Source organism: Streptopelia decaocto (assembly GCF_964273445.1).
Source record: "Streptopelia decaocto genome assembly, chromosome: 12".
NCBI lineage: Eukaryota > Metazoa > Chordata > Aves > Columbiformes > Columbidae > Streptopelia > Streptopelia decaocto.
In genome coordinates, this window is record NC_138667.1 from 5,369,839 (window position 1) to 5,397,778 (window position 27,940).

The 27,940-nt window shown below is 43.4% G+C and overlaps 1 protein-coding gene across 6 annotated transcripts in view; it reads right to left on the reverse strand.

The window, feature by feature from the left end:
• The window catches only part of SGCD (sarcoglycan delta), a 326,557-nt gene that overhangs the window by 131,197 nt on the left and 167,420 nt on the right, over positions 1-27,940 (reverse strand). For 4 of the 6 annotated variants that reach the window (XM_082063328.1, XM_082063323.1, XM_082063324.1 and 1 more), the window contains one exon: positions 24-209. In XM_082063328.1, coding sequence (XP_081919454.1) covers positions 24-209 — 186 coding nt within the window. Of the gene's footprint in view, positions 1-23; positions 210-10,150; positions 10,305-27,940 lie in introns of those variants that run through there. The other 2 variants (XM_082063325.1, XM_082063327.1) reach the window with 2 other exon arrangements.

A 27,940-nucleotide genomic window follows, 5' to 3' on the forward strand; every position in this document is an offset into this window, starting at 1 on the left:
TTCCCAGGGTAACCCCTACTTACAATTGTGAAGTTCATAACCTTCAGAATCCAGATGGTCATAGCAAGGTTCACCAGGATTAAAATCATTAGGAGCAGCACAAAGAAATAGAGGCATCTCTTCCTCCAGCCATAAATCCCCACTTTGTATACCTGGGGTCCTTCCGAGGTCTGCATGGTGCTCCGGTGCGCGTACTGTTCCTGAGGCATCTGAAACGATCACAAAGAAACAACCACGTGTATTAAGGAGCAAGAGAAAGCCAATCATAGAAATTGCTTGTGTCTGCCTATTAAGAGGGTTTTGTTTTTAGTTTTTCAGAGTTTACCAGCTGGGCAGCATCTCTTTTGATGTCCTGGGTCTGCATTATTTCCCTTTTTGCTTATGGTATGCAGGAACATACCAAAAGAGAATTTTATGTGTTAAATGTATAGATTTATTTATAAATACACGTGAGCACACTGTCTAAAGGTATCCTATGGAGATGACTCTCAAGTGACTCTCTTCACCGCCCCAGGTTTTGCAAGGCAGGCACTCCAGGGCCTCTAAGGATCCTGAGGGGAAAATTTTGCATGCGTTTGGTAAAAGCAGTTGAGTTCAGCAGTTTGTTTTGAAGATGCAATATTACTTCTCAGAGGCTTTAATTTAAAAGAAAAAAGAAAAAAACCACCTCAAATAAAATCATTCCTTCCAGCCAAAGAAAAAAGGCAAAGGGGAAATGTTTGCCTTTCTCCCTTCCTACACCCCAATCTTTCTTAACCAAGTAAAGCTAAAGTACAAGGTTCACTATTTTCCATATCCCTAACAAATTATCCCTAAATATCAATGCTGGTTGAACAAGGAGTCTGACACCCTGAGCAGGCCTGAGATGCTAGGACACCGGGGACCAAAACCAAGGAGAGAGGGAAGGAAGGAAAGCCATCACTGAGGAAAGCAGCGCGGCCACGGAGAATTTGCTTTTTGGTCCCCATTGGTCACCACCGTCCCCCCTCCTGCAGCCCGGTACCCGGCTGGCTCTGGGCACTCAGGGATCTGTTTGTCCCCAGCACTGATGGAAACAGATGTGTGCTTTTAAACGCCATTGCAGCCCGCTGGGATGGGGCTGCAGAACACAGCACAACGGCTTTATGTGCACGGGGCTGTGGTCGTGGAGCTATTTCGTGCCACACAAATCAAAGTATTCACATTGTGACCCTTCATATTTGGGGTGCAGAAAGCCACTTTCACCAGCTTCTCCCAGTGATCAGTTTCTTAACTTTTCAGACTTTTTTTGATTCACAGACTGAGGATATCACTTCATCTCTAATAACACATAGTTTGCTGAATGTTTTGCATTTTAGAGCCTAGAGAGATAAGAAGCCACCAAACACATTCTAGCACTACTGATTCAACACAACATGGGCTTCTTCCTCAGGGTATCTGGCATAGACGTTTGTATGCAGTGAATTATAAAATTCACATAAAAGGAGGAAACCATGCATGTTCCTCTCTGTAAAGGTGTGGTCTGTGAGGGCAGAATGAGACAATAGTAGAAATTAGATGCTCATTGATAGCAGCTTATGTTTGTTTACCATTAGTTTTCCTGTTTTCTTCCTTACTTTTTTTGCTAATAGCTTCATACTCCAGCAAGAAATAAAATAGAGCACGCAGTTGGTGGTGGAGCAGAGCCCATTGCAGGCCAGTGAAAGGCGAGTTTCTTCACCGCATAACTTTCATGCCAATAGCATTGCACCAGGGATGAAGTTAACACTTCATCTTTGCTGCTCCAATGCTGAAGCCCACACATTTGAGTCAAGGGCTGCCTGAAGAATCAGTTACTTTTTTTTTAACCTCTCATCACTCCAAAATTTGCTAAGACCAGTGTTTGCTAACACTGCCTGGCGTTGTCACCTGCAGCACAGGGGATCTATCTGCCACCTCTCCCTTCTTCCACAAGCCTTCACCCCCCACCCAGGCTGAAACATGGTCTCGGGTGCTATGTAAATCCATTCAGCCACTAAATTCTTTTCAGATCAGAGGCACTGACACATCTCTTGATCTGGATGTATAAAGCAAGGCTGACTTTGTGGCGTATTCAGGAAGGCTGCATTTAGACCAGGGAGGCTGGTGTGCTCGCATCCCTGCTCTCGTCCTGACAGCGATGTTCCTCCAGAGGCTGGAGGTGCCCATGTGCCTCCTTCTCTAGTGTCAGGAACTGCGTTAATCCTCCACATGCAAAATTCAGGACAGTGGCTGAAAACAGGAACATTTTTTAAAATAGTAACAAATGCGGTACTCCTAGAATTTTCCTCTCAGGTTTCTGAACCATTACATTTTTAAGAATTTTTCTTCCCTGTATATGCTTAGGGGCTACAGTCCAGCAAGGAGAAAAAGCAGGTCAGGCTTGTGCATCAGCAGGGTGCTGCAAAGGACACCCAGAGGAGGAGAACCCCAGGCACCAGTGCTGCCCATCTGCGGGCAGCTGCTGGGCTGAGCTTCCTCCTTTCGAACGAAGGTGCTGCCGGCGCTCGCTGGACTAAAACCAGCACAAGGCGACCCTCAGCCAGCCCATCCGCGCCTCCAAGCACGCCTGCTTTTTCCAGTTTTCTCAGCTGTTTCTTAAAAAGAAAAAAAAAGGATCTTGCATCACCCCCCAACGATGCCTCATTTACAACCTCAGACTCCCCCAGCCCCACCTAATGTCATGAAGATCTGCAACGTCAGTTAGTGCAGACACATCACGTTGGGAGAAGCCGACAGCTCACAGCCAATAAGTCTGTTCTTAACACAGGTCAGCTCAGCCAGTTCAGCCAATGTGCACTAAAAGTACATCACTGAAGAAAGGTCTGTCTCTATCAAGGAGCAGTTTCAAGAGTGTAAGTGGGCTCACCACAAATCACTTCTGCTGCTCAGACCAGCTGGGCTATCTCTATACAGAATCACAGAATCACAGAATGGTTAGGGTTGGAAGTGACCTCTGCAGACGTGTATCTTTCACAAAGCAAGTTGGTTACAACAGATCCAACTGGGTCTGCACCAGCATTTTTGCTCACAGATGCCAAATCAGCAACTGTGGAGAACTTTGCAGCACAGAGGTCACCAGAGAGAGGAGCTGGGTCACCAACAAATATGTGCACTTGGAGAAAAACAAGTCTTTCTACACCACTACAACCATTCCGACCTGTGCAAAGGGAAAACTTAAACAACAATAAATTACGGAGTTTTCACTACCTGGGGGAAATTATAACCACAACTACTGCACAGTCAAGGATTTTATTGCCTAATATTTTAACAGAGGATCCTGGAGAGCACATATTAAATGCAGCCTCTCTCTTGGAGAAAATTAATAAATTGCATCTCTAACCCTCTGAAATAATGGATGTGGTTTGACCAATAAGAAACAATATGAAATACTCAGCTCAAAATAGCTCTTTACTGCAAAACTTGCTTATTCTCTTCATATCTCTCCTGCTCTCTCTCTTATTTTTTCTTCTTTCTTCACTTGCAATCTCAAGGATGGAAAAAAGGCATATGCAGCTGCGGCAAAACTGTGCAGACATCAAAAGAATTTATAGGAACAGAACATAACCACAAAGAGCAACTTGTGTCCACATAGCAGCCTGCTTTTGACAATTTCCCTGGTTCCAATAAAATATTTAGCTTGCAGCTGCCCTAACAGAGATAGAGCAACTAAAGTACTAAAACACACATGATGAGGATGACTTAGGAATGCATCATAAGTTTATAACAATAACATAGGAATCATAGATGACATGTTCTTTCTCTACAAGCTCTCACACATCTACATTTAAAGCTACATATGATTTTTAGCTAGCACTCCCCCCGATCTGTGAATACCAAAAGAAAATGCTCGTGTCTGTAGTTCTCCAGGAAGAGAAGACAGAATGACGGACAGAGAGTGCTGAGGTGTGCTAAACAAACACGCCGAATAAGGTGGCCTGCAAGGCAACTACACAAGGAACAAACTATATCCGCTATCAATAATCTGCTCTGTGTGGGAGGGAAAAGTATGCTAGTCGTAATTTGCATTTTGGCAACTTCTCCTGACTCAAACATTAAAAAGAACTAAGGCACCAGAAAAAGAAGTATTGCTATGAAAAGACATCCAGTGGTTGCATGTGCAAAGTATCCCCCTTTCAGTTACTGAGCCAAGAGGAAAAGGAAAATATTATGAACAACCATCTAATAGCATAATAATGGTGAAAAAGTAATACTGAAATGAATGTAGAAATTGGAAAGAGAAGCACTCCTTCCAAAAGTAAAATCTGAAACTGCCTGACTGCCATGAGTGGGCTTAAAGACACACGTGCACAGCGTTGGACCCTTAGTGCATGTACAACACCATTTACGATACGGAAAATGCAGCATGCCAAATCTTCACAGTTTAGCCACAGACAACATTACCATGACTACATAAGTATAGTCTGGCACCCCGGTAATTCTCCAAGGAATTCTTGATACTGTAAAAAAAAAATGTGTAATAAGTTTTTGCACAAGAGCTGTTTGGTGAGTCCTTATACATGAACACTGCAAACAGGGCCTGATACGAAATCCAGTCTGTTTAGAAAAGCTATTCATCCTTTTGCTTTAGCACACCTTAGGGATATGGTCCATGACAAGAAAGATTTATTTGTTTGAGCTTTTTTTTTAAGATCACTGGAAGTCATGTCACTGTGTCCTCTGATCTGCACAGGCTGCTCACCGAGTACTTCTGGCAAAGAAGCTTCAGTACTTTCCTTCAGTAAAGCTGAAACCAGGCTCAGCTGAAAGGCATCACAAATCAGAGCCAGCACCGAGCTTCCAAAGATCACATCAGACCCCAGCAGTTATGGCAAATCTCTATTGCATGCCTCTCTCCCTTCCACCTTATTCTCCTGCTCTGGCAGAAAGCGTCTCACTGGGGCACACGACCCAGCTTAACAATTCATCAGAAGAAGTGTTTTATATGCACAAGGATGGATAAACACCTTTCCCTTGCAAACACCGGAGCTGTAACATCCCCTGCCTGTGCTGGCTTTGTACGCTTAACAAGGGTGATGAACAGGGTGAGGCATAACAAGAGGAGTCAACAACATTTCTGTGCCACGGGGTTGCTTTGATCAGTGCTTAAGTGATGTACGTTTCGTAATAGAACAGTTTTAAGCTGAAAGGGATGCAATCCGGGAAGGCAGCTTCTCTCTTATGAGCCCACTGAAAATTTACTGCTGAAAATGCCCTGGAGCTCATGGAAGTCCTCACTACAGCATGGATCAAAAGCCCTAAAGACCCACACAGCCAACACAGCATTTCTCCTACCTGCCTGCTTGCATTTAACTGAGGTGTAACAACTTTCTCGGAAAAATGAGGAGCATCCAACCCCAGGCTAACCTGTAGCATGGTGATGGGAACACATTTCTAGAGATGGGAGAAAGGTGCAAATCCCCCCAGGCCTTGGGCCTCTCTCCCCTCTGCCATCTCTTTGTGTCCGTATCACTGACATCCTCTTTCTCTCTCTGCTTTTTTTGAAACAGAAACCTTTTCTTTTGGGCTGAAATGACAAAAGAAAAATACCTAAAAATCCTTCAGAGGTGCTCTCTGCCGTATCACTAGAAGGCAATGTACTTGTATTTGCTAGCTGTAAATGCTCTGCAGATTCATCCTCTTTAATTTCTCTGTCTTTTAAGTGCACACTATCCACCAAGTTCAAAAGAACAGACATATCTGGAGCGTGACTGAGAACAAAATTTGGCATGAAGAAGAGTGTCTTGAGCCATCTATCAACAAGACTATTTGCCTCTCCACTCTCCATAAAACTCTCTCTCAAGCTCGACACCCCCAGGCCCATTAATCCACCAGCGTCATGACCCAAAAGTGATTTATGGCCCCGCACACGGGTCAGACCACGGCCCAGGTCTCCATAAAAGGAACTGGCTCTGGAAAATGACTTCTCACTTGCAGCTTGGCCAGCAAGGGCTGAGCACTGGGCAGCAGCCCAAAGGATGAAATACTTGCTGGGGTAGTTAAATCTCACAGCACTTTCCTCCAGCATCATCTAAGCCATGAACTCAGGCTCTTCCACCCTGATGGCTGTGTCAGCGTGTCCTCTGCCACTGCCATGGGTGTCCCCAACACTGAAGTTTTCCTTCTCTGCTTGTCCCTGTGCTTCTGTCAACAGTTCCCATTCAATCTCATGGGGAACAGCTCTCCCATGAGTTGGGAAGACCATCATCACCCAATGCCCAGTGCTCAGGTATCGCTGATACAAGGCCAGAGAGACAAAAAGCAGAAAGAAACATGCTACGGAATGTTTTACTTTCTCACCAGTTTCTGTCAGTGGGGCACATCACATATAGGGTTCTTCAATTATCTAGCCTGATTCTGGCAAATACAAGCTCATCAATAAGCTTCTCTTGGCCTGTACAGCCCAATAGCGCATGCTTTGCCAGGTGCACTAGGAAATACCGCTTTTCCCATTCCTGCCTCTTGTATCTTGATGAAATCTTGGACTCACTCGGCAAAAGCAGCTGGGGAGACCTTGGGGATTCATCTCCTGGTAAAGCATCTCTAATCCAGATCCCTCAATGCTCCAGGCTACCCTCTACCTCAAGCATCTTGAGAGTTCCTGTAATTTCCCCAGTTGCTAGGGCTGACAGCATTTCAACAATAAACATGCTTGAGGATAATGGCACTGCAAAAGCCTTCAGTTTATAAACTGGTATCTTTGAGCAGATGGATGGAATGAAAAGCTGAACATGAGACTTCAGTTCTGCTTCATCACTGCTCTGCATTCTAGGAGCGCTTATGGCAAAGTTCTAAACATAATAGAGTTTGCCAGAATGGAACAAAGTAACGGACAGCTCCATCTCTGAACAGCATCTCCTAAACTCGAAGTGGTATTTTATTATGATGCTGCAAGAGTGTGTGAGCAATGTGATGTTGCTACTGCTTCTCTTCGAGCAGAAAAGAAACTTGTCTGTTTTCTTATTTATGAGTGTTTTTTCTAGCTTTTAGACTTTTTGCTTGATTTTTATCTTGTCTTGTTATTTTTCTTTTTCAGAATTAGGGAGAAAACGGAAAGTAAAGTTAACAAGGAAGAAAAAGGTTATGTAGTGAGTTCTCTTCTGTATTGAGCTAGTCAACAAAATGTCTTCCCCAAAATGGCCCACAAGTTGTAGAGAGACATTCACGCTGCATGCAAACATCATACTGGCTTTGCTGCATTCACACACTGGTTCCTTTGCACCACTCAGATGAAGTGCAGCAATCATAAGCCTCTGTCCATCTCTGCCAAGTTTACAAACACTTTTTCCCGCTGGAGTGTCTCAAAGCAGGATGAACAACCTTGAGAACTATGCTAAAAGCAGCAGGTGTGACCGCAGGAGGCTGTGGGATATCATCAACTGAGCTCCACTCAGAAAGCAAGCTATAGGAGGTGATACTGTGCAGACTTCTGCCCCAACACACTCTCACCTCACAGTACCAAGAAGAGAGATATGGCTTGTAGGAACGTGCAAAGTGGGATCATAATATGGATTTATATGGCTAGAATCCAATTGGTATGGCACAAATTGAGAACTGTAGGCTTGGGGATGTGCCAGGATCCAGAGCACAGTCTCTCCAGTGATCCTGCTCTCACAAGTTAAAACTTGTTCTGCTGCATCTTCTCTCCACCATCTTCCCTCTGCATGATGTGCTTAGTCGTTTGTTTGTTTGCACAGACACACTTGCTTTCTAGTTTGCTCTGGGAAGGACCAGGAAAGAAATATATTAGGGTATGCTTATGGCTCTTGCACCTGTATACTTGCAAAATCAAGACAGCCTCCCTTTTCACTTTAGACGTGTAACATTCTGTCCACACGTGCACGTATTTTTCAGTCCTTTTGGGTGCAGAGCAAAGCTTGAATACTTGAGCTGTGTGGAGCTGCAGGAAGGTCACTTTTGGCAGGGGGAGGCTTGGAAGCAGCTGCCAGAGTCAGGGAGGAAACCACGATCTCCTGGATCAAACCCAGCCCAGGGCATCACAAAGAGCCTCCCCTGCCCTGCCTGGACTCACACCCACACACCAACGTGGGGACAGCAAACAGCCCAGTTGGGCACTCTGGACATCTCATGACACAGACTGATCCCTTATCTGACGAAAAACCTGCATGCTGCTCATCCCATCCAGAGCACCCAAGGCAGGAGCATCCCTAAAGCCAGGTCTGGCAGTGCAGCCCTGGCCGCTTCTTGCTAAAACAGACCTATTCCAGTCTCTTTGTCCCTCTGGCTCTTCAGTGCTGATGATCAGATTTGGGAGGTGGGATGATGCATGATCAGAGGCAGGAACTTGATTGTTTTTTTTTTTTAATTATCTTATAACTAGCAGTGAAGAAGATAATTGGCTGACTGGGTGCCTAAATTAACAGCTGCTAAGACAAGCAATAGAGTTCCAAGTCTGCAGGGTAAGATGGCAGCCTGTGAAGGCTCAAGCAGCCTAGATCATACGAGACCTTAATTTAACACAGCATGTTCACCACAGGTGCATTTTCTGCAAAACAAACCTTGAGCTTATCAAGCCTCTTCATTTTCATCATATGTCTCCCTCCGGCACAGCTCATCTCTGTCCTTCCTTTCATTCCTTTCTCTCCCATCAGCTTCCAGGAAGCTACAGAAGATCCATGTCTCTTGAAGGATGCCCTTCCTGTACCCCAAACCAGCAAAGTCCTCACTTGACCCAAACCAACCCATTTCAGCTGACCATGATTTTCACAGGATAAAACAGATACTGTGGAAAGGAGAAGATGCTCCCAAACACCTTTATTTGTTCCCTTCCATCACACAGAATCTGTTTGCATTGGACCAGATATTTCCACTAAAGATCCAAATCCACTGAATTCCACCATGTCCAGGTAGGGTTTGCTGCCTGCCTGAACCTGCAGTCATCCCTTGGAGCTGCCTACATACACACTTCACCAGCACTACCGGGAGAAAGCTCTGGCCTTGTCCCATACTGGATCTGATGCACTTTGGTGGCCCACCTCACCTCGTCACCGAATTTTTTGTATTGCCAGGATGAATGAATCTTTGAGCCCTGTACACGCAGTCCTGCAGGATTGCAGGCAAAGCAAACCGTGGGTCTACTCCCATGAGCCAGCTGTCCCACTGTATAATTTAATACCCTTAATTCATTCCTTGCTAAAAGAAAAAAAAAAACCACCATCACCATAAAACATGGCTAAAAAGCATTTTCAACACATCAAATAACATTGCTGTGAAAATCCGAGGAAGAGGCACTGGCAGAGGCAAGGAAGTTTCTGAAGCTACACGAGGCGAACTCCTCCTGACACCTCCACCCGCCCTGACGAACGTGCCGTACCCGAATTCCCAAACACGAGCCTCTGCCATATAAGGTGCTGGTATCGTTCCAAAGGCAAGACAAGCTTTAATGCTGCGACTAAGAGGATGAGAGAGCATTGCCTGAATCTGGCAGGCTCCTAAAGAGAGAGTGAGCTTTTTATCATAAATGTTTCTGAAGTTATTTGGGGAAGAAATGCAAATCAGAAGAGAAGTTGCAGCCATTAAATTAATGTTTTTTCTTCTAATCTGCTCTACGTGGTTTCTGACTGTGCTGTCTCTTGCAGTTTGCTCGTGCTTTATAAAATACAGAAAAAAAAAACATGCAGAGAAATCACAAGGCAATGATTATTACTGAATTACTGCCTCTCTTCACAAGCTAGCTGTAGCAGGAATTGCCAAACAACCCCTAAACGCACTTTCAACTCATTAAACAACTATAACACGAGGTATATGTAAATGTATTTATTGCGACCGAATCACACTTTTCATCAGAACCTTTAAGTGACACAGCCTTTTGGTAGTTTCAGGCTATATGCGTACTTATTCCCCCAAAAGCAAAAGTTGGGAATTATTCAGTTACGGCATTCATGCAGCCAGAAACGCAGCACAGGAGTTGCTTTGCCTGCAGGATTCCTACCGAAGCAAAGTTAGCCAGAAACCACCACCCAGCCTCAAACTACTCCCATCCCTTCGCAAATATGCTGCAACTTCCCATTCTCGACCTCTTTTTTTTTTTTCTCTCTAAACAACCGTCTGAAAGCAAGAAGCCTCTACGCACAAGCACAAAAGAACAGCAAATCACCCGGGGTGCAGCGGGAAGGAGCAAGGCGGCTCTTACCTCCCCCTGGGCGGGTGGATGCAGAGCCGGAGGGTGATGGAAGCTGGGGGACGATGCTGAAGGTTGGGGGACGATGCTGCAGGCTGGGGGACAACGCTGGAGGCTGGGGGACGATGCAGCTCAGCTCTGGGAGCAGCACAAGGCCTGGCCTCTGCTCATGAGCTGCCCCTGTCAGATTTTCCAACAGCAGAATTGCAGCCAAGTCCCTGCCCATGCCTGAAGAATTTCCTGAACAGCATTCCCCTTCTTTTTCTAACTGCTTTGAAACCACACTGTCTGTACTTCAATAACGCTTTGTCAGGCCAAGTTACAGCTACTGGGCTGGCTCCAGATAGCAATTGAAAACACATGTGTTTTGCATTAAAAGCCCCCTTCTCTGCACACACATTCAGACACAGACGCCCCCATCTGCACTCAACCCTGGAGCCTGCATGTCTTCCCTTTGCAGCTATAGAGCTCATAGTTTCAGTTTAAAAGAATAAAAGGATTATGTTGGTGGGGATTTTCTTTGGGAATAGCAAAAAGGGGGTGGGAGGGATCCCATTCCCACAGAGAACACCTGTCTGATATATGTTTTGCTAGAATCGGCAGGTCACGGGTGCCCAGGTTAAGACACAGCTTTGCCAAACCCCAGCAAGCAAGGTAGCACAGGAATTAAAATTTCAGTTCACCACTACTCTCCTCTTACCTTTGCCTCTGTCTCTTCTAAAAATTGTGAGAAAATAAAGCATATTTTTAGCATCTCCAGACTGAGTCCAGCACATCAGCACCATATCCTAATCTCGACGCATACTCCTGTATCTGCTTATACTAAAAATAATATAACTATTTTTGAGTACTTTCATCCCTCTCTGCTTTCCAGCTCTCCTAACCCTTAAAAATATTTTAAGCACCTTGCATTTCCTTTTAAAGAGCACTAACATTGCTTTGGTGTTGGCTTAAGGAAAAGAAATAGAAGATATAACGCTATACCTTTAATCAGAATGGGTCCCAGTTCTTAATCTCTGTAATCATTTCCAGACAGCACCATGGGTCAAGGCAGCAAACGTGGGCTCCGCAGCTCGAGGTGCCCTGTGCCCGGCATATGCCCGCAAAGCGGAGCCGGAGTAGATGTGGAAACGCACATGGATGTCCCCCTTATTCCACCATGGCTAAGTCCCACCAAAGATGAAACACAGCAGCAGAGTTGTCAAGGTAACAATATAGAAAAGAGACAGTTTAAAGAGAGAGAGTTATATTTTTTCCTCTTAATGTTCCTTTTCAAAACCATGCACTCCACTTCTATCGGGTTGTTCTGTTCTGTGATTTACAGAGGTGCGGCAGCCAGATGAAGTGTTTACAAGAGACAAATGCAGCTGGGGACTGGAAATAACTGAGAGCCTTATGTATGGTCTGATGCAGAGCTCACTGAAGTAGGAAGGAGGAAACCTGTTGCCTTTCATGGTCCGTGGATTCGGTCCACAGCAAGGACTCATTTATCCACAGGAAGGTGAGATCTGCCTTTCACGCACTGGCAATGACATCTTACAAAACCCACATGGGCTGCCTGCAGTACTTCATCCATGCAACCTGTTCTGAGAGAAACACAGGATCTCCTGAGTTGGAAGGAACCCATAAGGAATATCGAGTCCAGCTCCCATCCTTGCATAGGACAATCCCAAAATTCAACCCATGTGTCTAAGGGTGTTGTCCAATTGCTTCTCGAACAGAGCTGCTGTCGTAACACCATATGTGGCTTTTACCTGCACCCCGCCCTACAAGCAAAAATGCACTTAAGTCCTGGAGAGAGCCAAACGTCGGTCAGCAATATTGCTGACACACCCAGGCAATGCACCCAGGCCACATTCGGGCAAACTTGACCAGCACCCCAACTGCCTGGACTCAGTGGGGATGTATGTGGAATAAGATGCTATTTTGCAGAAGACAATATGAAAACACCCAAGACTACAAGCCAAGTGAAAGGCACGCACACAAGCCACACACATACAACCACTGGTGATAGCATTTCAGATTTATTTGCACAGCTTGTGAGGAGTCAGTTTGTGCCGGAACAGAAACCACAGACTTTTGGATAGCAAATCAGGAGAGCTACTGATACCGATAAAAGAGAGTTTCTTAAACTGGGTACGATGACAATGATAATAGGTTTTGTGCTGGCAATCAGTAACAGCAGAAATCAATGGCGCCTAAAACTTTTGGAGTCTCTTAGTATAAATAAACTGAAACAGAAAAATATGAACTGCAGATTCACATAATTAGATTTTCAGTTGTATGAGACAATTGGGCATCTGCAGAGCTGTTTGCAAGATGAGAGCAGTCTTTGCCGTCTGCCTTAAATTTCCCCATGGTTTTTATTCAGCAAACCAGTTACGTATGGTGACAGGCAGTAACTTCAGTGGATTGATGTGTGTTTTGAGTTAAGCACATGCTTTCGTGCTTTGTGGTCCAGGACTGCTATGGCAGCCTGAGTCCAGCAGGACCAACAGTCAAATCATTTACCACATGGCAGTACGGTACTTTGAAATTAATCTCTTCCTTACACAAATGTGGTAAATCAGTGGTTTTCAAATTTTTCTCAGTGTGTGAATCACCAAATATTTGCCAAAGGTAGCGCATACCCCTGTAATAATTTCACAGAGAGAGATTTTTACATTCCGTACACAAAACTCTTTTTCCTGTCATTTTTCACAGTTCCCTTGGGAAAAGTCCACAGACCTCCCATACACGGAACAGGCTGGAAACTACTGCTGGAGATAACTTAATCCCTTATTAAAAATGTAAATGATATCTTCTGTTTATGTGCCATACTTTCTATCTTCAGAATATTTATGCGAGCTAGCAGCATGCTGGCAGGTAGAGACATGGGGAGGTGACAGCATTAATAGCGCATTTTTTCAATTGGCATAATTAGTAGGCCAAGTCTATAAATATTTACATTAAATCTGTCAGGCGTCACACCAACCTCACTGATAACTTCAAGGTGTCTTACTGTAAACTGCATTAATGCCTAACTATTTTTGTCATCAAGTAACACATAAAATGCTCCTTCAAGCTAAGCCACTTTGACTAGGTTGTTTTGATCTCTTTCTCATTTGGGTATGGGGTTTAAAGATGCTTCGAGTATCAGAAAACTGTGGCTTGAGGACTGTTCTATTTTTCTGTTACTGAGCTATCATTTGTATTAGTGCCAGTGCTACAAAAAAATATATGAACCTTGCAAGCATAAAACTTAAGTTGATGTCGACATAACTACCTGCGTAACTGCTATTATTTCTCAGTACTGTCAGGGTTATGAGGATTAAAAAAACCTACTAAAGTTCTTTGGGAAGATAAAAATAAATTAGCCCTCCTCAAAGCTCCAATATCTTTGCAGATGGAGACTGCAACATGTAGGGTTTTCCATTTTGTGAGGGAGATCCACTCCACCTGCATCCGTGAATTTCTACATCAGAAAGTACATGAGAGCTACAAAGGGTAGGCAGGAAATTCCCTCTTCTGCCATTTGTACCTGTCCTGTATTTTGGCATCCAGCATTTTCTAAAAGCAGCTGTAAATGATTTAGTAGTTACTGTTGACTTAGCAATATTGCTAACTAATTCTGTTTAGCTGATAATATCTATTTGCATACAAAATGAAACTCAGTATTTTCATGCCGTGCAGATTTCCAGGGACTTCGTCAAATATTCCTCAAACATTCCTAGGAAAATCAGGGCAAAACAAATATGCAGAAAGAATCAGTCTGTAAATGCAGGTGTGTGTGCACCTGGAGTAGAGGAAGAAGTCAAAATGAAAATTTTAATATCTGAATGAGATAATTAAGCAAGCCCTCATTCAAGCTTTCCCTCCAAATGATTTTTTTTTCAAATCCATTAAATCTCTTGAAATATTGCAACAGAATAAATACAAGTATTCAAATATTTTTAAGTCTCAATTCAAAGAAATCAACTGCCGAATTATTATTATTTTAAATTGCCTTCAGTCTTGTACCAGATCTCTCGTGTACACGTGTGTAAACGGAGAAGCCAAGACTCATTTGAGCTCCATCTTCTTAAATGCAGAATTAAGGTAGCTGATGTATTAGAAAGTTAACTCTTTTGGCTCAGGAACAGCAAGCTGCAGGAAGGCAGCTATTGGCATTCCTGATGAATTCACCCAGCCCTGAACATCTAGAGACGATGGAGGGCAACGTAATGAGAAAGAGAGGGGAGGAGGGGGTTCCCCAGATTTGTTTAGCTAATGGCAGTAGTTGTAGGAGAGGAATGCTTCACTGGAGGGAGAAAATCCATCCCTCAGTGTGTGTGTGTGCAGAGAGTCTGATTTGATGCTTGGGAGCAAAATCCTAAGCGCTGCAGCTGCAAATGAATGAAGGCACAGAGGTCACTGGGTAATCACACGCAGGGCTGAGATGGGCTTGTTGGACAAGTGAAAACGAAATGGGAGAAAATGAAAAAGCAGTCCTGTGTGTGTTTGGCTGTGAAGAGCTTGTTGTGGCTGTGCCTGGAGAGCAACCGACTGTGCATGCAACTGTGTGCTGGAAACAGCCAGACTTGCAGCGTCTACATCCCCTAGTTTCTTCAGAGGAGGTAAATACGGCTATGTTTCAGTAAGAAGCTGTAAATACAGTACTGCTTATGAAATGGAAGATCTTCTAATTCTTGGAAATTAAGACTAAGAGACAAAGAGTTAGAGGTAACACTGCTGTGTCCCTGCTCTCACAGGCATTCAAGGATGCTCTGAATTTTACGCTGATGAGAAACTCTAGTAACAGCAGATGTGGCCCTGAAGTGGAGACCTTGCTTCATAGGACACCGAGTTATTCAGATATGATTACTAAATTTTGCCCCTTTTATTCATCTGGAGTTAGCAAACAGTACGACAGGGTAAACGAACCATGAGAAACAACAAAAAGTCTCAGTTTCACAGTGATTTTACAGGTGAGCTGAGGAACGGAAGACAAGGATCCACGTAGCAAAAAGTCATCACCAAAGGCAGAGATCTTCCACTGCACCTGCTCAGGAGAGCTGTAGAAACGGGAGGGCAGGGGATGAACGTTCAAATACCCAGCATGCCAGAACAACAGCAGGCTCGTGCTTAGCGTTGCACACGTTATGTGTAACACCTGCATTGAGAGCAACCTACTCCTAATGGCTATTTTGTCCTTAGGGTCTAAGACCTGCAGATGCCCTGAGCCCATTTGCAGACCTCAGTGCACCTAATCAGAAAGCTCTGTGCCGTGCCCCTTTTTCCACAAAAGCAACAGCAGCATTTTTACCTGCTGGCCAAAGAAGCCAATGCCAGAACCTCATCCAGCCCACCCCCCCGCCAGCCCCAACCACTGCTTTCTAATTATTCTGATTATTTCAGCCATTTGCAGGCTCTTCCCTGAAATAGTTTAAGGCCAGTAGAGCTTGTTAATAGGTAAAATGGAAAGTGTTCCTTTTCATTTCTCCAGCAACATTAATGTAATTATCCTGAATCATTCTCAAACTACGTGGGCTGTAATTTCAAGGCAATATTACTATTACAGAGCCCTATTCTTCCAGCCAGCATGTGTCATACTCCTCATCCAGAAGTTATTTACCAATAATTGGAAAGGTCTTCATTTACAAACAATAGAGCCTCTTCACTTGCAGCATGACAAGGAAGCAGGATGACTGTTACCATGCAAAGCTGTGCTGCTTCCCTGGATTCTCCCCTCTGGCATAAGAAATGCAAGAAAGAAAAAAATAAGCATGAAGATTAATTTCATACAGATATAAGACCAAATATTCAGTTGGCCAGACCAATAATTGTTCTTCTATTAACGTCTTAACAGTATCCAAATTTATTACTCTTATCTGAGCAGCCTCAGCCTTCGTTCTTTCAGAAATCAGGTTGGAGGCACACAGCTGCTCCCTAAGCTTTGCTTAGATACATGCCCCAACGCAGACAAATCTTCACCTCAGTCTGCAATAATAATTTTCCGGGGAAAAAGTTTAAGGTCTATTGTGATGGGGATTTTTGGAGTATGGATATGCCACGCTGCTTATATTTAATGCAGAGCACAGTTTCTGGTCAAGCAGAACCATCCAGCAGTCCGTGCTTATCACAGTCCTTCCCTTGGCACTCCCGGCTACTTTTATTCTATCAGGAAAGAAATTCTGCTTGTTCTTACACTTAGATACCCTATTATAGCACAGAGTTCAACACCACCCGATGCACCCACATTTGCCTCTACAGAACAATTTTCATAGGTGGCATATCTGTATTTTTACAAAGCAATTAGCAGGACTCTTGCCGAACACTAACAAGGCAGACTGTCAGTCCGTGAGCAGCCCTGGACAGTGCCATCTGTTTTAATGAGCTCTGGGATGTCATTCTGGACACTAAGACTTTTGCATGATCCTACGAACCTCCTGAGATGAGCAGCAGTGACCTTCATACATAATCTCTGATCCAAAGGAGAACTCTTGCCCTCCTTTTCCCATGACAACATTAGCCACTCACCATCAGGCTAAAACTAGATATCAAACTAGATATATCTAGATCAGACTACATATAGGGAAGAAATTTTTTACAATAACGGTGGTGAAACGCTGGCACAGGTTGCGCAAAGCTGCAGATGCCCCATCCCTGGAGACATCCAATGTCAGGCTGGACAGGGCTCTGAGCAACCTGATGAGCAACTCACTGCAGTGGGGGTTTGGACTAGATGAGCTTTAAAGGTCCCTTCCAACCTAAACCATTCTATAATTACAAAGCCCGATGTACAACATCAACTCTAGAATAAGAAGCAAGGAGACAGCCGTTCTGGTAATCAAAATGAAGAGCAATCTTTGGCCAAATTTTGCAAATTCTTTCTTTCTGCTTATATTCTGCAAGAGGTGATAAGATACATACGGTTCATAAAGCAGCTCATGACTGTACACAGACATTTGGAGACATAGCATAGTAAAGAATGATTATGCTTATATATAAATAAATGCACGCATACACACATACTCACATATTTTGAGTTTCAACAAAAAATGAGGGGGAAGGTTTGAAAAGCAAATGGATAGAAACATTAATCTACATTGTGATTGTGTAGAATGAGTAAACCAGAGGGAAGGAAAAAAGATGTAACGGCCTGAGAAACAAATGCATGTTTGTATGTCAGTAATCATGCCCGACCTTTGCCAGATAACTCAATATGCTAGAGGCGTATCTGTGGGGATATTTACTCCAAGAACCATGAAAAGGCCATTGTGCAAAAATTCCAGACTCAGATTTATCTACAGAGATCTAGTTGATGGCCTCTCAATCTCACCATCTCTACTTCAGTTATTGGCAGGATGTCATAAAGGGTAAAAAGCCATTTCAATGGGAAATCCCTTTGCCACTGTAGCTATTACCTCTCAGTTCCTGAGAGGTTTCCTTTTGCTTTCCCATACCTAACCAGTTTCTTGGAGCCTGGGCTAGGAGATTTTCCTGTGCATTCAACAGCATCCATAAGGGCTGTGATATCCAAAAAAGTTGATAAGACCATTTGCACTTGGTCTGCTGTCCTCTTCCAAATATTTATCTAATTCAGCAGCTGGTAAGGCTTAGCCCTCACTGCAGTGTCAGAGAAGGATGCTGCTGCTTACAAACCTCTGTGTGAGCCAAAGACTCACACTAGGGATGACTGTAAAAATGTTTGGTCCCATAAAAGTATGGAAAGTGAGAAACAACTGTTCTGTCCCTTCCTCTGCAGAGTGGAGAGTTAATATACAATTTGGTTCTTGGCACTGCCTTTTTATCCTATAACCTTATAATTACAGTCTTTGATTACTTGTGAGTGCAGTGACCCCAGCAGCCTCCACCAGCACTATACTGCAGAGAAATCTTTACTGCAGAAGTGGAGGAATGGAATGATGTTTCTCTTGCAACATTCGTTTGCACATGGTAGAAAAATGAGTGGCTCATTGTGTGACTCCGCGGAGCAAGTGAACGTACCCTAGTTTGGTAGCAACAGGATCTTTTTTTCATTAGTAGGACATGGGGAAAACCTTGTCTCATTCGTATATTTTGGAGTGAAATTTCATCACTGCTGTGATTAATGTTAACATCATTTCTGCCCTAAATTCTTCATTCTCTCAGGCTAAAAATACCCTCCTGGATTTCCTGATATTGTCCAATAAGAATCATAAAGGGAGAGAGGGCAAGGAGAGAAAAGGAGAAAGAGAGAAGCTTTGTGTCTTGCATCCAGACTTTTTGAGCAAAGTAGCTGTCAGGAAAGCAAGAGAGCTGTTCCCTTTTAAATTGTGAGGGACATTACCGGCCCACTTTTCTCCCAAAAATGACAATAAAAGTTTATATGGATGCCTCTCAAAGAGTAGCACAATTTTCATGTTAGCCCTCAGGCGGAGATACATTTACAATCATAGTTTAACTCTGTGAACTCACTAACTGGTAGCTTAAAAAAATCTTATTTGATTTTGTCTTCTTTCCAAGTGCCCATGTGGCTTATTCTCAGCATTCAGACATGTCCTGCCCTCTCAGTTTCTGCGGGTTAGGGCATACTCAAGCTGGAGTAAAATGTCCCTCCACTATGGCAGGAAGCATGCAAAGTGAAAAATGAAATCCCTTTCCCACAAAACCTGTTTCCAAATGCAAAGATGAGCCAATAAAAAACCTAATGCTTTTTGTAACCCCCTGACTTACAGCAGATCAGCAGGAGAGAAACCAACGCAAAGCATTTACTCCCAGTTGTGTGTGAAAACTTATATGTATATTTAAGTAGAGAGATACTTAAGGCACAAGTAATGTATTGTTACAGTGGTATCAGATGTGAATTCTGCAGCAACAGCTCCTGTCTGTGAAAGCCAGAGGTTGTTTCTCAACACGCTGCTCTTGCAAGCGAGCATCTGCCCCTTATTTGAAGCAGCACTGCATTAGTGCTGCTGAGCAAAGCCGCCTCCTTTCACCCTCGCAGCTATTTATCATCATCATAGAAAATCAGGAGCAACTTAGCACAGTGTTACGGAAGTCTCCATCCCTGCTGTCACACAGAGGTTAAACCAATCTCCCTGCAACGCAACATTTCTTTTAACCTAAATCACCCAAGTAGTCAGGCTTTAAAGGAGAGCTGATGGGGGAATGTGTGTGTTTGCAGGGGATGCTGCTGGGAGTGTGGTCTGGAACAGTCCCAGAGTTTTATGGGTTTATCATCCTGACACATAAACTTTCTCCCAGTAGGGCTCCTTTTCACTTACCTGTTGTTATTATTCTACAGCTGAAACTCCACGGCAAATCTCTCAAAGGTTAACAGGCCTGTCCAGAAAGTGCAAGAAACAGCCTGGCTACAGTCTATGAATTTTAATGCTCTGCATTACAGCAAGCGTGCTGTTTTTATACTGGACAGCAGTCCACAATCTGCAGTATTTCAGTAACTGTGTAAGATATGACAGAGGCCAAGGAAAGGTGCAACAACAGCAGTAAGGCAACCTGCTTGCAAATAATAATAGAAGACCACCATAAAGGCAGAGGGGAGAGAGAAAAGAAATAATAAACTGGGGAGATCCAAAGGAACTCCAGCAAGGGCACCTCCATCTGCTACCCTTGGAAACCGAGGAAATGTTGTTGTGCTACAGCAGGTCGGCACACGTTTCAGACAGATGGTGATCCCCATGTGAAATTAGTCAATCTTTCTTTGACGGGCTTCAGAAAGCCCCACTGCTGTCTTCCTAAAAGAAATGACACCTTTATGCTGCGTGTTACAGGTTGTTGCAGGCAAAAGGACAGAAATACACCCACATGCTTTCCTCATCTGCCGTACACTCAAGCTGTCCATGTGTTTTGCAACAAGGAGTGCTTGCAGGCACCAAGACGTCTCTCAGACACATGCTCTCTAAACAAACATGTTTTAGAAGCTATTAAAAAAAAGAAAAGGTGGCTACCAGAATACATGTGGTGCATTTCCCCATCCACTGCAATGCACCTCCTAAGCAACTTATAGTGACAGGTTGTCACGGGGCCCCATCAGTTCTTTGGCTGTGCAGTGAACTCTGGACTTCCTTCAGCATGGGGGTAAAGGCATGTGCCACATCAGACTTGCCTCCTGCCAAGGAGCAGATGACCACGTTGGCCCGTGCAACAAGCGCAGCCCTGGCTGGAATCCTCGGCTGCGCTGCTGAAGGTGGAACGAGTTCCTGCGCTGGTGGATGCACCCGTCAACCAAAGCACTTCAGCACAGCTCATGGTTTTAGCACTTTCTGTAATAGATGCTTACATGACCATTTGACAGAACTTATGTGCATTTCTACCTACATACAACTGCAGAAACCCATTAATAAAATATTTTAATAAAAACCTGCTTCAGTGACTTCATAAAATGAGCACCAGAGGCCCCACCACCTTAAGCTTTCTCCATCTTTTTATCTAAACTAGGTTGCCCATTTGATCTCCTTCCAGCCATAAAGCTGTGAGAACAAGGGCCAAACTCTGAGGCACAGGAGGTTCCATCTGAATATGAGGAAAAACTTCTTTACTTTGAGGGTGCCAGAGCCCTGGATCAGGCTGCCCAGAGAGGTTGTGGAGTCTTCTTCTCTGGAGACATTCAAACCCACCTGGACACGATCCTGTGCGATCTGCTCTGGTGAACCTGCTTTAGCAGGTGGGTTGGACTGGATGATCCCAAACCATTCTGTGATTCTGTGTGAACAACTGCTCCAGGCACGAAGGCTGGGACCATGCCTGCAGAATAAGGACTGGCAGGTCTGCACAACTAAAATGCCTCTTACACCAGGGCCCAGAGAGAGCTTAGCCTTGTCTATCTTAAATTATTTGCATTTCTAAATAAAGCAAAACCCAAAGATTCCTTAAATATAAAATTTGTCACAATTATGTGCTGGCATTCCTTTATAATTATCTTAAATACTTCACTCTCAAGAAAATGTGGTTGAAAATGCAAGAAAATTATGCTGATCATTTGCTCATAATTAGATAGATTGAATAAAAAACTCGTGCTTACCATGGTTTGCATCTGTATACTCTTTATACAAAATTGATCTCAAAGATATCTCTATCATCTTTTAGTCCTTGCTATCAAGTACATCTGATCTGGCGAGGATGGTCTTCATAAACAGATAACTTGTGGGGAATACTGAAAATCATGACATTGCCCACAAAACAGCTACCTAAGCACTCCATTTGGCACTTCTGCTAAACTTGGAGAATTATGGGCTTTGGCTTGTCCTGAGAAGAAGCTGATTATGGAACTGGTGATTTTTGATGGAAGCCTGATTATTTATAAAGAAAATAAGGAGTCATTTTTCCATGGTGGGAAGAATGTGGGGGGAAAAATGTAGTAAACTTGTGGTCCACTGCTCCAAATGTCTTTCAACCAGCATTTAAGTGAACTGCTTGCTCAAAATGTTAACTGCTTCTTGAAGCTAAAAACAAGGATGAATATGTACATCACAGCACAAAAAAGTGTCTTACTGGGGAGCACTGATGAAGCTAAAGCTACTGGTAGACTTGTAAACCCAATTGCTATAGCTCACCTCCGGATGAAACTTCCATCTCCTGGTCTGGATAGAGAAAATCCCCAGAAGGTGATAAACAAATGTCTATTTTCCTATGCAAAATGGTCCTCATGTCATGGAAGGCCTATTAATTTTCCCAGGAGCTAAAAATGCTTCTGTGTACTAAAAAAGATAAAAGGTATTTATGGAGCTTCTTCCTGCTGTGTCTCCAGACCAGTCCAATATGTCTTCTACTCCATGAATAAGCACCTCTATTTACTACTCTGAGTATCTGATCATCTTTTCTCTCTGTGTGAGAAATTTTTCTTCTTCCTTCAGAGTTCAGTCCCTATTTCTAAGCCAGAAGAATGTGAAATAAATATGGTACTGCATATAAACAACGCAAAATACAAGAGAGCTTCTAAATTCAGAGTCAGCCAAAGATTTCAAGTTTGTTTTCTTTCTCAGTGATTGATGCCCTCTAGAAGAAATAATAATTATATGGCACAAGGAGAAGGAAAAAAAGCATGTGGAGTGATATGAGCATTTAGTCAAAACATAACAGAAACACTGAGGGAAAAAAAATGCTTTAAAACTGCTTAGCCTGAATAAGACAGCATTATTATCTGTAAAATGGATGAAAAATAAAACCCCCTCAACAAGAAAAGGACTTAAGAAATTTTTTATACGCTAATGCCATCTATCAGACATCAGTGGAAGTAGCAGAAAAAAGTCAAGTACAACAAAGATTAAATAAGAATTTGTGCACACCCTCAGGTCTTCTTTTAGTAAGTACCAAATTCAAAACCTTGTGTTTTGTTTTTTTTTTCTCAGAACAAGGATTTTAGGGCACCTGTAAATGCAAATATTTATCACTTCTAATTGGCAAGGCTGCAGAAAAAAAACCTTTTCAATTCCCCTTCCCACACAACTTTGAGGTGTAACATATATTTACAAGACTTTGAACTATCATTATTCTTTTCCTGCAAGGTGCCACTCTCTTTTACAAGAAAGAAAACTTATTTTGTGTCAATTTCCATGTTGCCTCAGGGCACCTTCAACCTGCCTTGACTATTTTGATCAGCAAGTCCAAGCTCAATGAGCTTCGCACGTGGCTACAGAGTCGACTTAATCACAGCCCTTGCGTATACGTGGAGACCAGTTTCCAAGGATCGCCTGATCACTGCACAGGGGTTGCTACTTCTCATGTCGTTCCAAGTGGCCCCAGATTTATAGCCAGCTCCAAAACACATCTCAAGGGCTTGTGCCAAACCTTAAGGATGCAATCGCTTTTCCAGGAGAAAGATTTCCACCGCCACTGAAGACGAGCTCCTTGAGCTGCCTCCTTCTCCCTCCTGCCTTCTCAGCCATGCCTTTTGTGGTCAAATAAATGAGCCCCAAAGGCGGCATCACTTTCAAGAGTGTTTCTGTGTTGTTTTACAGAACCGAGAACATCTGTGCATTCTCATCTTTTAGAGATTGCACATGAGATAGAAAACTTTTACTGAACCCTATCACATCAAGACAGCCGACTTGCATGGCCAGTGATGCTCTGACTTCTTTCCCTGGCAGCTCACCCGTGTTAGCAAGCCCAAGCCAGCCAGGTTGCGAGTCACACTCCACCTTAGTCTTGTAATTATAAAGACTCTTGCAGCTGGACCACTCCTTTGGCTAAACCTTCTACAACTGGTGATCCAACCCTCATCTCCTGTCTACCTACAGATGGTTCCTTAACGCCTACCAGGAAAATTCTAGACACGGTCTGAATTCTTTCTTGCAATCACCAGCTCTTGTCTCAGGATTCACTTCCTTTTGCAAAGTTTACAGCCTCCTGGAAAACTATTTTAAGGTTACTTGTAAAGGCTTCAGCTCATGTTTTCAGACATGCTTTCTGTAGATTTTTATGTATTCTCAAACATGCCCCCTTCACACAAAAGCAGAAAGATCTGGAATCAGTGGCACTTCGCACACATTAAATCTTACTTGTGCTGTAGCCTGGACATAACAAAGGCCAAAATACACAATAAAATGTAGGTATAATTTAAAGCAGAAGTCTATAAGCTGCCCAGGACCCTAAAACTTGTGTAACTGAGACATGAAACAGCAGCCATAAACCTGTCTTTTGCCTATGTATTTTCAAATCCTGAAGTGAGATTGTTTTCTGTATCCTTCGACTTTCCTTTTGGATGTCCACCAGAAACAAACAGCAGGTGCCTGTTCAGCCTCAAGATAATGAGAAATGCAACTACAAACTCTGCCACTGCTGTGCCATGGCCATGGTCTCCATCCGCTGATGCAGACACACGGAAACACAGAAAGCGAGAGATGGACAAAGCGATATCTGAAACCAGCAGAACACGACGTGGACTTGAACCATTTTGAGAGATCAGAGAACACTTTCATTTCAAAAGGAACATAATCTGTTTATGTGTCTGTTATTTCAGAAACAACCGCATTTCTTTCAGTACATAAACTTACCTATGCTAACAGAACATGTTAGACTTTTAGTCTCTACTATCTCTTTAGGAAGGTATTAGGAAGGTATTCCAGAAACACTGACAGTTAGAAAGATTCTAATTTTCTGTAGAAATGTATTCAGATCACTGACATCTATTTTTTTTTCCTGAAAAGAAAAAAAAAAAATATAAAAAAAATGCTTTAAGGAAGCTTTCATGAAGAATTTACACATACCAACTAACAAAGACACTATCCAGAAATTCTGCCAGTATGTGTCTCTTTCTGATCTTCCAGAGGGACAGAAAGTAGAGCTATTTAGCCATCACACTCAGTCTGTCCCTACAATGGAAAGGTTCAAAAGATGAAGCTGTCCTGAATAGCCACTGATTAAGAAATTGCAGCAGTGTGAGGAGCTGCTGTTGATTCAAGGCGAGAGGAGTCGCGCTGAGCTGGAGTTAGTTGGCAACACACAAAGAAGAATTTCCATGTTGTCAAAAATCTTCCACTGTGTCTGATTCTGGCATTATGTCCTATTGGCTTGTTAGGAAAAAATCGAGCCCTCATCACACTCCTCTGGTGCTTCCTTTGCTCTTTGGATGAATATTCTGCAAGTGCAAACAAAATGTTCAACAGCGGCAATTTATTTTCTGTCTCTTACAAGAAGGATTGCAGGCAGTCAGGCTTTTCTATCAGGATTGGAAGTGTGTTACAGCAAAGCCTCCCTGCCAGGTCTGGGTTTCCCTCCTTTTTCTGTCCTTTGCTGTCTGCAAGAAAATCACCATAAGGCACCGTGAGGACCACAGTAATAGGATACTGGTTTCTCTGTATTTTTTCCTCATCTCTATTAGTGGAAGCGCCTGTACAGCAATAGCAGGATATGGCCTCTCATGAAATTTAGTCACGAGGTCCAAGCCCATGTTCCTGCATTGCAAAGAGAAGGCAGTCCCAAACCAAGCAGAGAATCAATACAGGGGAGGAATAACTCATTATTATCATTGCAATGTAAGGCTAGAGTTAAAATGTCAGAAGAGCTGAGACATGCCACCACAAAACTTGTGTTTCCTATCTGTTCAGCTTTTAAGCCTCCACCTCCCCACGGTAACAGTTATACCAGAGACTGAAAACTTCTTTTCCCCTGCCTCAAAAATCACAAACACATTCGAGCCTGTTGGCTCTTCTCTCTCTTACAAAACAACATTCACCTCCTACCTTTTCTTTCCCAGGATGCTGGCAGCGCATGGGTTAATGAGACAATTATTTGAAGGAAAGACATTTCTAATAAATCAGCAGATAGCAAAAGGGAAAAAGCACCAGAGAATTTTTTTCTGCTCACCATTTCATTATGCTCTTGGCTTTGAGCCATTATAAGGTAAATCACCCAAGTCAAGTTGCACAGACATTTCTGAAAGGACTGATATTTAAATCACTTTGTAAGCTACACTCCTTGTTTTGAATAGGCAGTCCTGCTTATTTTGTATGGAGCTTTATGCTCATTTAAAAGTTTTGAAAAGGAGACCTGCAGTCAAAGCTGGAGCTCTGATTTGGCTGCAAACAGCACATCATAGCACTGGCCTCTGTGTTGTCCCCATAGTTCACATTCCCCTTTCCCTCCTGCACCAGACCTGGCAGCAGCATCCCAGCAGATGGACATGCATCACCTCTTCTGTTCCCTTTTGGGAACAAACCTTGGAGTTATGCTGTCCAAAGAAGGGATGATTACTTGTATTACCTTGACCTGGACAAATCTGCTGAGCTGGTGACGTTCACTAACCACGTCCCCAAGTTTTCACCTCCATCAGCCTTTGATATTCACTCGCCAGCCACTGGCCCACAGAGAACTGCAAAAATGCCCTGCTTTCACCACTGGGAAAACTCTCCTGGGATTAAAGTCCCAGAGTGAGGAAATAGCAACTGCTGGCAAAAGGATTATAGTTTCAACAGTCTCTTTCCCATAAAGAACAAGAACAGCAACGTAACAGCAGAACATCACAGACAAAGAAGACAAGGGATGAAGAAAAGGCAAATACCATGGTGCTGCTGATGGCTTTGAAAGCACCAGCTTGTCCCTGCACAAAATCTCTTCTGGCCATTTTTAATGGCTTCTAACTTTGCACAGTGTCATTAACATTCAATAATCTTTTTTTTACGGCTCACAGCTTTCAACTTACTGTGTTGTTACTTCTCCCCCCTGCAGAAGTCACTGAGAGTGCCTTTACCTTCATGATTTGGAGTCTCACACAACTTACTGAAATACTGAGCATCAGTTATAAAAACCGCACATAAAAGCCAACTCAAGAATCTTGAGTTAACACAATAAAAGCATCTTCACACTCACTCTGGCAGACAGGAATCCCAATTAATGCCTTACACAGAAATACAAGCTGTTCATGCTTAACCCTCAGATTTGGAGTGGAATCCCAGTGTTTGCAGAAAGTAGCGGCAGCACAGTTAGACATTTCATTTCTGATCGTTCAAAATAGGGTGAGGGCTGCCTGCTTCCCCCCTCCATCCATCCACCAACCTCTCGCCTGGGCTGGGTTCAGCACAGCAAGCAGCTGCTGCAGGACGCAAGAGACTCCTCACCAGTTTCTAAACCAGCTGCTTTTCAATGCACGCTCCATTGTCAATCAAAATTACAGGGTATAATTAAGCAGGCAACAGCTTAGCAATGTCTGTCTTCTACCCAAGAATCCAATGAACAGATTAATTTATTGTTGAAATAGAGTAAGATTAGTTCCTCTAAAAAAAGCCCTGTCAGAATCAAGGCACCATCCGTTTTTTTTCCTATCTAACAGCAGGTTAAATATTGTATTTTTCTCTGCAACACAGAGTTTCAAAAGTTGCTAAGAACTCAAAGCTTTCTATAATATCCCATACTAATATTGGTGATCTCAATTCAACCTGCAAATTCAGCTCATGATGACTTACAGTGTGTCATTCAGCCTCATGACCAGGAGAAAAACGTCTTCTACCAGGCAGACTCCAGTTTGATGTCCCACAAAAATGGCATCTGCTGTTTCCCTGCACTGGGAACCCCACGGTGCTGGTCACACTGGTCACTGAGCAATGCCCTGACCCATTACCCAGCACCAGCTCCTGGGGCCAAAAACCAGAACTACCCCAAGGAAATGTTCCAGAAAGATTCAATTGACTTCAGCTCCCTCTTCCTCTCTCGGGGCCATCCTGTCCCTCCAGCGTGCACCTTCACACAGACCTGCAGAAGCATCTTGGGGACCGCAGAGCCCGCCAAGGCACCCGTTGCGCTGCCTTACAGCTATTCAAAAATGGCATCAGATATCAGAAAAATGATGAGACGACACACGAACCACTGCAGGAATGACAGAATCTGCCCCGAGCTGTCGTAGGCTCCTGAGACTTTCTAAATACCTCGCTCTACCTGGCATTTCTTTGTGCGCTATCTGGTATCTTCGCTTTGCATCCTTGAACTTTAATTAGTTTAGCAACTTGCAGGGGACTTTTAAAATAATATTTTATTTAATCAACGGCTTTTTCATTGTAATGTTTGGTTGCAGCAAGAGAACACACAAAGATAATGAAAAGTATTGGAGCAGCTGAAAACTTAATTAGAACACGTAAAAATTAATTATACCGCTCATCATTGATTTTGTCTGAAAAAGCTGATATTGCAAATAGGAAATCAAAAGCAAGGAGGTCATGTAGAGAATCGCTGATGTGAAAGTGATATATTACACAGAAAATATGATCATGCTGAGAGGAACCATTCACTCCGGGTCCACGATCCTGTGCTGAGATGAATTCCAACCCACATCGCAAAATTGCCAATCAAGCATCAATAAGAAGGCTGATTAAGGTGAAGCCAGAAGAACAGAATACATATAATACAACT